The sequence below is a fragment of the Hemiscyllium ocellatum genome, chromosome 3 (assembly GCF_020745735.1).
Source record: "Hemiscyllium ocellatum isolate sHemOce1 chromosome 3, sHemOce1.pat.X.cur, whole genome shotgun sequence".
NCBI lineage: Eukaryota > Metazoa > Chordata > Chondrichthyes > Orectolobiformes > Hemiscylliidae > Hemiscyllium > Hemiscyllium ocellatum.
This window is the reverse complement of record NC_083403.1, coordinates 19,874,885-19,887,908: the sequence shown is the minus strand read 5'-3', so window position 1 is coordinate 19,887,908 and position 13,024 is coordinate 19,874,885. Positions and strand designations below refer to the sequence as shown.

At 40.8% G+C, this 13,024-nt stretch overlaps 1 protein-coding gene across 3 annotated transcripts in view; it reads right to left on the bottom strand.

The window, feature by feature from the left end:
- Positions 1 to 13,024, bottom strand: part of acoxl (acyl-CoA oxidase-like) — a 417,467-nt gene that overhangs the window by 379,097 nt on the left and 25,346 nt on the right. For all 3 annotated transcript variants that reach the window (XM_060848850.1, XM_060848867.1, XM_060848859.1), the window contains 2 exons: positions 12,244 to 12,358; positions 11 to 97 (listed from right to left, as the gene is read on the bottom strand). In XM_060848850.1, coding sequence (XP_060704833.1) covers positions 11 to 97; positions 12,244 to 12,358 — 202 coding nt within the window. The remainder of the gene's footprint in view (positions 1 to 10; positions 98 to 12,243; positions 12,359 to 13,024) is intronic.

Here is a 13,024-nt window from a genome sequence, read left to right as displayed (position 1 = left end):
GCCAACTCACCCTCTTTGTGCATCATGTCAATTACTGTGACTCCTGGCTGCATGTTGCCTGCATCATCTCGAACAGGCACAATAAAACAGTGAGGCCCTGACACAAAACAAAACAAATATAAAAATAAGCTATCTTAAAATCTTAATATTTTATAAAACTATGATTGTGCAGGAAGGAGGAAGGGAATATGCAAAATTGCAACAGATCACTTCTCCTATGACTATAACTTCATTTCTACTTGAGGAATGTACAATACACCACCAGTTTCTCATAAATATAGTAACTATACATCCCATCCACTTGCAGCTGACCGGTATATGGAATGATGACTAGTTATCAATGACAAATGCCGTGCACCTGCCATCAACATGATTGGCTCCCAGGTAGCTGAACAGCTAATGGCTGAACAGATGAAAAAGCTATTGGAGCTCTATAAAGGGAAGGTGCTGTTCTTTCCTCTGCAGTAAAAATGCAAGTAAAGCCTGAAGAAAGTCAATTTATTGTCCCTCACCAGTTGCTGCAAGCTGTTGCTTTAAATGCTAAGCTCGGAGATTTTAAGTTGTGAACCAGTTGCTCTATGTCTCCTGCAGGCAAGTGAAAGTAACTGGAGAAGGCAGAGATTGATGAACAGCAAGTCCTGATTAGCCAAGAGGATCATCTCAGCAAACTTTGTGGATAGGGACTATTGAACTATCTTTCCAGCTTTACACTCCATCCACAACACCAATTATTTTTTAATGTTTATATCTATCTGTCAGCCTGGGTTGGCAAGAATTAGAGTTTGGTTCATGTTCAGCAGAACATCATGTGCTGTATTGTTCTATGTTTACACATAGCCAGAATCTACTTGTTTGTAATATAGTAATCATTGTAAGGACAGAAGCCTTGTTCTAGGCTGTCAGCCCAGATCTGAAGACAGATAAACCAATATGCTTTCACAAAATCTTTCACTTTTGTGATACATCCAGGAACACCAGAGTTTGATTTCCATCTTGTTACCCCAGTAGCAGGGCAGGACAGGACAGAATAGGATAGCACAGCAAATCAAAATCCCATTGGCCCAGCAGGGAACTGTGCTGACAAACATCATAAACTGAAGGTAAGGTTGCAACTCTGCCATCTCATTTCTCCAGTTCATGTAGACTTTTCAAGACTGCAGGATAGAAGACTCACCCCATTCATGAGCAACATGAAGGTTATTGTTTAAAAATAAAACAAACATTTTCCTGTTAGAAATGGAAGCATCTGCATGTGAGAAGGCAAACCAGCCTATTGACATTCATCTCTCTGAAATGCTTCATGTGACTTCTCAATATTCTGGGAACCATCAACCCAGTTTGTTTTTCTTTCCAAAATGCATGGAATGAAGAAAGCTAATTTAGTCCATTTAACCCTTCCAATAGGCCAAGTTAAAACGTGCACTATTCTCAAGACTGTGTTCAATTTACTGAATTCCTCATTCTTTACAGTGAATGAAGTAAAATTCAAGGAAAGCAGCAGGCAAGAAAAATTTAACCACCCAAAATAATCAAAGTAAAAAAAATCCTTCCGATAAGACAATGTATACGCCTCACCCCTGATCAGTCACAACTTGTAGATGTATTTTCAGTGCCCCAGCAACGAAACAAGCACAGTTAACTACAATTTGGAGATGCTGGTGTCGGACTGGGGTGTAAAAAGTTTAAAAAAAAAGTCACAACACTAGGTTATAGTCCAACAGGTTTAATTGGAAGCACACTAACTTTCGGAGTGTCGCTCCTTCATCAGGTGGTAGTGGAGGGCTCAATCCTAACACAGAATTTATAGCAAAAATTTACAGTGTGATGTAACTGAAATTATATATTGAAATATTGATTGTCTGTTAAGCCCTTTCATCTGTTAGAATACAGTGATAGTTTCACTTCTTTCATGCGTAAATCATAAAACCTTTTTAAAAAAAATTGCATTCTCAGGTTAGTGATGGCTAGACAATATGTTGAAGGTGTTGGCCCCCTGTGTTCTCGGTCTCTGCCATGATGTTTAGATTGATTCTAATCTAAAAAGTGACATAACGGAGTTCTACAGGAATACATGCAGTTTTTGAGCAAAGTACAATGTAACCCTGCAAGTACAAATTCACCCCACAAAATATATGTGTGCATGTGGGTCTTTGTCTGTCTGTGTGTGTCTGTCTGGGTTGGGGGTTGCTAGTGTGAGAAAGTGTATGTGTGTGTGTGTAGTGAGTGCAAAGTGTCTTAAGTCTGTGAGTGGGTGCATGTGAGAGTGTGGGAGTGTGTATGTCTGTAAGGGTGTGTGTGGGTGTCTATGTGCACGTCTGTGTATGTGTGTGTCCGTGTGTATGTATGTGTAGGAATGTGTGTGTGTGTGTGTGTGTGTCTAGGAGTATCTGTATGTGTGTATAGTGCAATGGTGGTCACCTGTAATGTGACATGAACCCAAGGTCCAGGTTGAGGACCCTATAGGTATCGAACTTAGCTATCAGCCTCTGCTCGACCACTTTTCTCTGTCCCGAAGTCCACCTTGGAGGATGGTCACCCGAAGGTCCGAGGCTAAATGTTCTGGACCACTGAAGTGTTCCCCAACTGGGCGGGAACACTCATGTCTGTTGATTGTTTTGCGGTGCCCATTCATCTGAGCAGAGGCTGATAGCTAAGTTCGGTACCCATAGGGAGGGACCTTGGGTTCATGTCACATTACAGGTGACCACCATTGCACTATACACGCACACAGATACTCCTACACACACACACACACACACACACACACACACACACAGGCACTCCTATGCATACATACACAGGGACACACATATACACAGACGCGCATGCAAACACCCACACACACCCTTACAGACACACACTCCCATACTCACACATGCACCCCCCCACAGACTTAAGACACTCTGCACTCACTACACACACATATACTTTCTCACACTCACAACCCATAACCCAGGCGGACACACATACCCACAGACAAAGACCCACATGCACACATATATTTTGCGGGGTGAATTTGTACTTGCAGGGTTACATTGTACTTTGCTTGAAAACTGCATGAATTCATGTAATACTCCGTTATGACACTTTTTAGATTAGAATCAATCTAAACATCATGGCATAGACAGAGAACACAGGGGGATAACACCTTCAACATATTGTCTAGCTATCACCATTGTTAACAGCTAACCCGAGAATGCAACTTTTTAAAAAAAGGTTTTGTGATTTACACATCAAAGAAGTGAAACAATCACGGTATTCTAACAAATAGTTAGAATAACAGACAATCAATTTTTCAATGTACAATTTCAGTTACGTCACACTGTAAATTTTTGCTGCAAATTCTGCGTGTTAGGATTGAGCCCTCCACTGCCATCAGTTCCTGCATCATGTGCACCCAGTCTTTGACACCTCAGAGAGTCAGTACAGCTACTTATTATACTTATTGAAAGACTTGGTTTCCACTGCTTTTTGGGGAAGAGTTCCAAATACTCACCACTCCTTGATTGGGAAAAGAAATCTCCTCTTCTCAGCCTTAAACTGAAGGAATGCCTGCTTTAAAATTTTGTTAACATTAGAGTGGTGCTGGAAAAGTACAGCAGGTCATGCAGCATTTGAGGAGCAGGAAAATCAACGTTTCAGACAGGAACCCTTCATCAGGAATCCTGCCTGCAACATCGATTTTTCTGCTCCTTAGATGCTGCCTGACCTGCTGCGCTTTTCCAGCACCACTCTAATTTTGACTCTGATCTCCAGCATCTGTAGCCCTCGCTTTCGCCTAGTTGATTTAAAACTTTGTCGCCTAGTTCTCTTCTTACGAATAATCAAACATACAAATACAATCGACAAAGGCACTCTTTGCAGACAGAACAAAAATCTTACATTACATTCAAAAGGACCTATTGAGGAGTACACTCTCAATAACAGAATACAAGGGTAACAATCTTTGGAAAAATGAGTTTTGAGAAGATTTGTAGCTCATGTTGAGGTTCTGAATGTAGGTTTGCTCGCTGAGCTGGAAGGTTCATTTCCAGACATTTCGTCACCCTACTAGGTAACATCTTCAGTGGGCCTCTGGGCAAAGCACTGTTGATAACTCCTGCTTTCTATTTATACTCGATTAGATTAGATTACTTACAGTGTGGAAACAGGCCCTTTGGCCCAATAAGTCCACACAGACCCGCCGAAGCGCAACCCACCCAGACCCATTCCCCAACATTTACTCCTTCACCTAACACTACGGGCAAGTTAGCATGGCCAATTTACCTGACCTGCACATTTTTGGACTGTGAGAAGAAACCGGAGCACCCGGAGGAAACCCACGCAGACACAGGGAGAATGTGCAAACTCCACACAGAGAGAGTCACCTGAGGCAGGAATTGAACCCGGGTTTCTGGTGCTGTGAGGCACCAGTGCTAACCACTGTGCCCATGTGTTAGTGATGTCATTTCCGGTGGTGACATCATTTCCTGTTCTTTTTCTCAGGGAGTGGTAGATGGGGTCTAACTCGATGGGTTTTGGAAAAAATGTTTAGAAACGCATGAGCACATCCCCAGCTGGCCATAAAGTTTACAGACCATGCAGGATCCATAAGTGTACCTCCTCAAGAACAAGGGTCTACTTTTACTTTCTAAGAGAATCTCAGAAATGTCCTTGCCTACTACGAAATAGCAACTCCACTGCTTGCATGTGTCCACTGTCCATGCTTTCTAATATCTCTCCCAGGAGGAAATGGGAATATAAGTATTAAATGTTAATGGCAAAATGGGCTACCAAAAAAGAACTTCTGGGATATGTGAAAGAAGGATTAATAATATAATTACAATTATTAAGTGACATCAGATGACACAGAACTAGAGAAGCATGACCTCTCTTACCACACTTTGTAAATAGTTATGTAACTAAAGTTTTCAGGTTTGCTTAGATGAGTATAGAATGCACCTTTTTAAATAAGATAGGTGAGGCAGGTTTTATGACCACACTGACCAGCACCTGGTCTTTTATCAAATAGTGGAGCAGGCTTGAGAGACTGAATGTTCTTCTTCCTCCTGTTTCTATGTTCGTACGTCAAAAGTGAACAGAATTTCAGTTGCATTAGTAAAAACAATCGTTGACCAACAGAGGGTGCTGCAAGCAAGGCCATCAGTAAAGCTCATTGGCAAGCTTCATCCATCAAAAATAAATGTACACAAGGAGGAATGGAAGAGTCAGTAATATTGCAAGCCAGGGTTTCAGGCCAATATCTGGGGATGTGGGCTTGACACTTACTGTGACAAATGGTGAATTCTGAATTCAATAAAAAATTGGAATAAGTAAAAAGTAGACTAATGGCAAATACACAGTCAATTGCTGTAAAAACTTAGATAATTCACTAATGTCCTTTAGGTGGGGAAATTTGCCATCCTTACCTGGTCTGGCCTAAACAAGATACTAGAACAGCAGCAATATGATTGACTCTTAACTGCCCTCTGGGTAATTAGGAATTGGCAAATACATGCTGGGACTAGCCAGTTACATCCATGTCCCAAGAAAGAATAAACAATTAGACAAATACTTGTGTGTTAAAATTGATGAAAGTGTTTTTTATGCAGTAATTTTCTGTATCTTCCAAACCCACAGCCTCAACCATCTGGAACAGCCATTCTCAACGGAGGCCATATGGCCTCCTTAGGGGCCCTAGCACATTTGAACGGGGCCAGAGACTGAAAATTGTGAGAAGGGGAGCCCCAAGGGTTTATGGGGGTCCTGATAACTGAACTGATGAAATACCCAACTTATCACGAAACTCACAGAAAAGCACCAAGCTCAAGGACTGCATTAGGCCTGATAGATGTTTAATTTCATACTTTTTTTAAGCTGTGTTCAGCATATCGGAATGTTCAAGCTTTCTTGGTGATCAATAATACATGATTTTCTGTCTATCTGTTTGTGTTGTAACCCTGTTTGAAAGGGGTCCCCTGGAACCTGACAAGAACTCCCATGGAGGCAGCGGCCAAAAGACAGTTGCGAATCACCGATCTACAAGGTCAAGGGCAGCAAATATAAGGGGACACCATCACCTACAAGTTCCCTTCCAAGCCAGTCATCCTGACTTGAAAATATATCCTTCGTTGGCACTGGAACACCATTCCATACAAGATGGTGTACAGCAGTTCAAGGAGGAGGTTCACCACCACTTTTCAAAGGCAGTTAGGGATGGGCAATTAACCTTGGCCTAGCCAGCAATGTCTACATCCATATAATAGAAGAATAGATTTTTCTAACAATTTTAAACCGTTAAGTGCAGGCATTATGGACAGAACAATATTCTTCTGTCTGTGTCACCGTTTGATTTTGAATAATTCTACCGTTCTGCTGACATTTTTTCAGAGGGTTGTGCTTCTGAGTGAAGATTTTGTTTCATCAGCAACACAAGATAACATTTCTAATAAGGTGTGTAACAATGTGCTACCCCACCTGCTAGACACTCGATGTAAGCCAAATAGTATCACTCACTGTTACAAAGAGAATTGAAAACAACAGAAACAGGAGGAGTAGGCCGTTCAGCCCTTTGATCCCATTCTATCATTCAATGAGATCATGGCTGATCTCCTCCATCAACACCATTTTCCTACACTATCCCCATACCTTTGATGTTTTTAATCTGTAGAAATTTATCAATGTCAGTCTTGAACATACTCAAAGACTGAACCTCTACAACCTAATGGGGCAGAGAATTCCAAAGATTCACTACACTTTCTGCTCTCAAACACCTTCTCCTCTTAATTCTAAATGGCCGTACCTCTATGTGGAGGATGTCTCCTTTGTTCCAAAATAGAGGAAATTCCACCCGCATCAACCCTGTCAATCTCTGTAAGAATAAGATCACTTCTCATTTTCTAAACTCCTGGGAATGGTTCAGTGTACTTAATCTTTCTTCATATGACAATTCACCCATTCCATGAATTAGCTGGTGAACCTTTAATGTACTCGGTCTATGGCAAGTACGTTTTTCTTTAGATAAGGGGACTAAAATGAGACAATACTCCAGGTGCAGTCTTACCAAGTCTCTACATAATTGTAACACAACATCTATATCCCTATATTCAAATTCTCTTTTAATAAGGGTCGGCATACCATTTGCCTTCTTAATTGCTTGCTGCACCAACATGCTAACTTTCAGTGACTCATGAATGATTTGGCATTCCAGCTGAGTTCCTGGTCCTAGAGTCATAGAGATGTACATCATGGAAACAGACTCTTCGGTCCAACTCGTCCATGCCGACCAGATATCCCAACCCAATCCTATCCCAACCTGCAGCACCCAGCTAGAATTCAAAACAACACACATACACAAAAAAAAAAGAGGTTCTTTAGATCAAATAAAATAGCTGCTGTGTTGTATTCCAGCAATTTGAATACAGATGTAAAAACTGGAAAGTTGTCTCATTCTGAAAAAAATGAACATCTTTTTATTAGCAAACAGAAAATGCACCCCAATTCTTTTAAAAACTACTTCTCAATTTATATATATTTAACAGAAGGCGGCACAGGAAATGGCACTTAATTCAGATCTCTAAGGGGAACAGTGGAGTATTATTTCAATTTAACTCACAAGCGGCAGACCTGCACAAGTTGATGTAAAGTTGCAATAGAAGCATTTCCTTCTGAGAGATCAAAACCTGAGATGGTTTTCAGGTTGGGTAGTAGAGACATGGAGTCAAGACTTTTAAGTGTCAGTGATGTACTAGAGTGGGGTTTGAGAAGGTTTCTAATGCAGGGTAAGTGGGATATGGCTCACCCAAGGAGGAGGGTGTGATAGAGTAGATGTGGATAGGATTTTTCTTCTTTCTGGAGAGTCTGGGATAGGATGGATGGGGATTACGAATATGATTTCCTGGTTATATTAGGACAAAAAAAATAGATTTAAAGCAATTTACAAAAGGAGTAAGTATGATGTGAAAAAAAGCTTTCACAAGTGGTTCAGGTTTGGAATGCACTGCCTGGAGGTTTGGTGGAGACATGCTTAGCTGAGGCATTCAGCAGGGCAATAGGTGATGTTTAAAGTGGAAACAATGTGTACAGTTACACAGAAAAGGCCTGTTAACAGTACTAATTTGGAGAGACATGCAGCCACAATGCACTGAATAGCATCGTATAACATCTGTGAACCAAGGAAAACAGTTTTAAAATAAGAGCCAGGCCACTTAAGACGGAAATGAGGAGGATGCTGAAACTTTAGAAGTCACTATCTCAGAGGGCTGTGAAAGTTCTAACATCATACATGCTCAGTCAGAAACTGAGATTGCTGGACACTCATGACAAGGAAGATGGACATATTGGGGGGTGGGGGGGGGGGTAAAACAGCTGGAGGTAGACAATCAGCAAGTATCTGATTCCATGGTGGGAAAACATTTGACAGGCTGAACGGACTACTCTTGCTCCACTTGCCCATTTTCTATGGCATTCGATCTGACACTGATAAATAATAAATTAGCCATCCTCATGTCTGCAGTCTTTAGCACAATTGATAACACTGGTCAACTCCATTAGCTCTCTGCTATCTTCCAGCTAGATGGAACTGTGCTCTCAGTGTTACATTTTTAGATTCACTTTGTTGACATAAAATTGACTTCTATTCACATTGCATAGTTAGCTTTGCTGTACTCCAAAAAATCATCCATAGCTCCCTCTTATTTCTTAACATTATATTACCTCTTGATGACATCCAAAACACCACTAGATTCCACATATCTTTGGTGAAACCCTACCTCACCTCACCACCAACTCCACAACCATCTCTCTCAACCCCTTCGCTATTTTGTCTGTCCGGCATCCAGCACTGAATAAGCAGGGAAATTGTCCAATTAATTATTGGGAAAATGGAAGAATGCTTTCCCAACCACAAACTTTGCTCCTTAAGTACCACACCCATTTCTTTCCCTGGCAACAATCAGTTGTTTCCAACTTCACAACTATATAGGAGTGCAAGCAGGCCATTCAGCCCCTTGTGCCTGTTCTGCCATTCAAAGTCATGGCTGACCTCAGTGTTATATTTGATCCCAAGATAAGCTTTCTACCACACGTACGAATCATTACTAAGATCAACTATTACCATTCTCATAACACTGTTCACTTCCACTCCTGTCTCAGCTCATCTATTACTGGATTCTTCATCGATGTCTCTGTTACTTCCTCTGTCAACTTGAAGTGATTCAAAACCTGGCTGCCCATTTTCTAACTCATGTCAAATTCCATTTGCATATCAGCCCTGTATTTGCTGGCCTAGTTTGCCTGCCAGTTTAACAGCTCAATTCCAAAATTCTCATCCTTGTTTCCAAAGTCCTCTAAGACCTGAGACTTTGCTGCCTTTGTAATCTTCCCCAGACCACAACTGTAGGACATCTCTGCATTCATCCAATTCTAGTCACTTAAACAAACCTAATTTTAACTTCTCCACCACTTGTGGCCATTGCTGTAGTTGTCTAGGCCCTAGGTCTGGAATTCTTTCCAGACAGCTCTCTTTCTTCAGTTAAGACATTTCTTAACATTTTCCCTCTTTAGCCAAACATTTAGTTATCTGTTATAGTATCTACTTATAAATGACTCAGTGTCACATTTAGTTTTATAACACCTCTGTGACATACCTTGAAACACTTTATTATGGGTGCTGTTATTGTAACCGTGACCTTACTCAAATATCTTCCACGTTTTTTCTTAAGCTCTGACCACTTTTACACAAGGGAGCACATACACATTGGATTCAAACACTGCCCGAGTGGTTAAATTCAAAAAGTAATAAGAAATGAACATTTTAAATGACCCCAAGCTGAAGGCTTAAATTGAATGTTAAATGTCCATGCCTTCGGAGGTAAATTGAAGAATCTTTCAGCACAAAAGTAAAGCCATTAGTTGAGATTCTAAGGCAGAACCTGAAGCTTGACTGTCATATATGGCATCATTAGCTAAACTAATTTAGCTTCTTTGTTTGCCCAGTAAACTTGCAAAATGTTTTGCCTGAACCAAGGATGTGAATTTACTGTAATCAAGTGAAACAAGATCAGCTTCCAAGATGTAATTTAAAAATTCATGTAAGTTATTTCTTAAAAGGTCAAAATTTAAAATGCCTTTTTGTTGCTCACTAAGATACATGATTTTAATACTTGTTTCAAGACATAAATTACTGAGTATTTCAGTATTATTAGCCTTGCTCTAACTAACATAACGAGACCTACATTAAGTGTAGGTGACCCACTACAAGCTTTATTTTTAACAATGCAGCCCCGTGTTAATCTTCTTCCTCATCAAATATAGCCAGAGCCAACCTCTCTCCTTCCACTAAATTAAATCACACATTTACCCCATTTCACTACAGAGGGCTCCAGCACTTGAGAAGCCATTTCACTCAATACGGTTTATGGAAACTAAATTATGCTTCCTCCAACAACTTTAGAACATCCCTGATTCAACATGAATCAAATAAAATGATGTAAACACCTTTGCAACAATTATTCCTTCTGGCAAACATTTCGATACTCCAATAGGCTGTGTAAAACAATGGTTCTCCAACCTTTCAACTGTAGACTACTGAAAGTGGAGAAGACCAAACTGACCATCTAATTCCACCAGCTTTCTTTACATTTTTTGCATAATATTAGGAATTTATGGAAAACAAATATTTTGCCTCCAAACGTGATAAACTTGTGCACATTACCTTTAATAAAGTCACCCTCATCCCTGAAGGCCATAAGGCTGCTCTCTCCTTAGACAGAAGTTGAAGGCTGGAGTTTTATGGTAACCTCAGCCTGCACTGTTGACATCACTGTGCTTCACAAACAAACCCATCCAGCCAACTGAGCGAATTCAGTATTCTCTTCACAGACACTACCAGACCTGCAGAGTGTCTTCAGTAATTTGTTTTGGTTTGTTTCACACTTAGCTCAAACATTATTCTCAAATCTTCACAATTACTTTCTTCTGAGATACTAAAACTCATCTTGAATGTATATTAATCAAACAAAACAAATGCTAACATAAATCTTACTTGTAAAACTACATTGTTGCTGCCCATGTTTATGTCATGCCATGCAGCAGCCAGTCTTGATGTTTGATACACTCAGCAGAAACATGATGCAAAGTCCTGAAGATAAGTAAACTGGATAGGACAGTTTTTGACTAAACAAAGCATATGGCTGCAGTTACACCATATCCTTGTTGTGGCTTCCAATGGTATAAATGCAATGAAATGTCTGAACTGCCTGGTGAGGTACAAGATTCTGGATCAGTGGTGCTGGAAGAGCACAGCAGTTCAGGCAGCATCCAACGAGCAGCGAAATCAACGTTTCGGGCGAAAGCCCTTCATCAGGAATAAAGGCAGTGAGCCTGAAGCGTGGAGAGATAAGCTAGAGGAGGGTGGGGGTGGGGAGAGAGCAGCATAGAGTACAATGGGTGAGTGGGGGGAGGGGATGAAGGTGATAGGTCAGGGAGGAGAGGGTAGAGTGGATAAGGAGCTAGGCAGGTCGGACAAGTCCGGATAAGTCATGGGGACAGTGCTGAGCTGGAAGTTTGGAACTCGGGCGAGGTGGGGGAAGGGGAAATGAGGAAGCTGTTGAAGTCTATATTGATGCCCTGGGGTTGAAATGTTCCGAGGTGGAAGATGAGGCGTTCTTCCTCCAGGCGTCTGGTGGTGAGGGAGCGGCGGTGAAGGAGGCCCAGGACTTCCATGTCCTTGGCAGAGTGGTAGGGTGAGTTGAAATGTTGGGCCACGGGGCGGTGTGGTTGATTGGTGCGGGTGTCTAGGAGATGTTCCCTAAAGTGCTCTGCTAGGAGGCGCCCAGTCTCCCCAATGTAGAGGAGACCGCATCGGGTGCAACGGATACAATAAATGATATTAGTGGATGTGCAGGTAAGTACAAGTTTGTAATTATAGATGGATCTCCTATGTGTGATTACTTAATTGTTCTCTACAAATAAACCAATTAGTGAACTGTAGCTAATAACCATCTGTTAGATACATCACTTCTTCAATTGTTCTTAAATTTATTATCAAATATAAAAGTATAAGAAGCAGAGTCAAAAACCCTTATTCACACCTTTTCACATCCAACAGGCAGGGCTCATAGCTGATATTAAATGAACACCTTTTGTTGAAACTTTTTGAAGACGTTTGATATTAGATTTATCCCACATTGCAGAACATCCAAATACAATGTCTGACACAGAAAAGTCAAAAGTAATTCATGAATAGAGTTAAAATATACAAACCTAGCAACTGTCCACTGACAATTAGTTGAGCAAATACAGCAGCGTAGTTTCCTTTCATTGCATTTCCAATGTACATTTTCTCCGCATCTTCACATGGCGTGTGAATGATAAATTCCTATGAAGAGTAAGAGATTTAACTTTATTATACCCTAAAATTTCTTACCTTTACCCAATATCATGAATTTCTTGTGGAACGTGGTTGTTGTGCACTTCTGCTACCATACCCAATTAATTATTAAGTATCATTCCAAAACAGCTAATTCACTGCTGTTATAAACCCCCTTCCTAAAACTGAAAATAAAACACCCAAAGAGGAACACCTTGCGCTATAATCTGTGGTGTAACCTGCGTTTCAGCAACTACTAGTGGCTAAATAAAATAAATCCCTGGCCCTCACTTTAAGATCAACCAGTAACAATATACTTATCCAACTCTAACAGTGAATAAATTAACTAAACCATTAACAAACCAAATAAATCCCTTCTGACTACTAACTGTTCCCCCAAATGAAACGAGATTCTAATGGTACGCTGCTTCAATAAATACAAGTCCCACTCATATGATAAAAATAAAATTTAGTCTCTCGAAATTACAGCCAGGTTACATTTTCCAGAAAGTTCTGCATCTTCTCCATCGATTCTGCTGTCAGGAATGCCTTCACCATTGTTGGTCCTGTTGTTATTTAGTTGGTGGTTTCTCCAAGATACAGATGAGGCTGTGACGGCTCTCTTGAAAGCTGAGGGCTGTTACCTCTGGCGGATAGCAGATTGCTCGGAGGTCT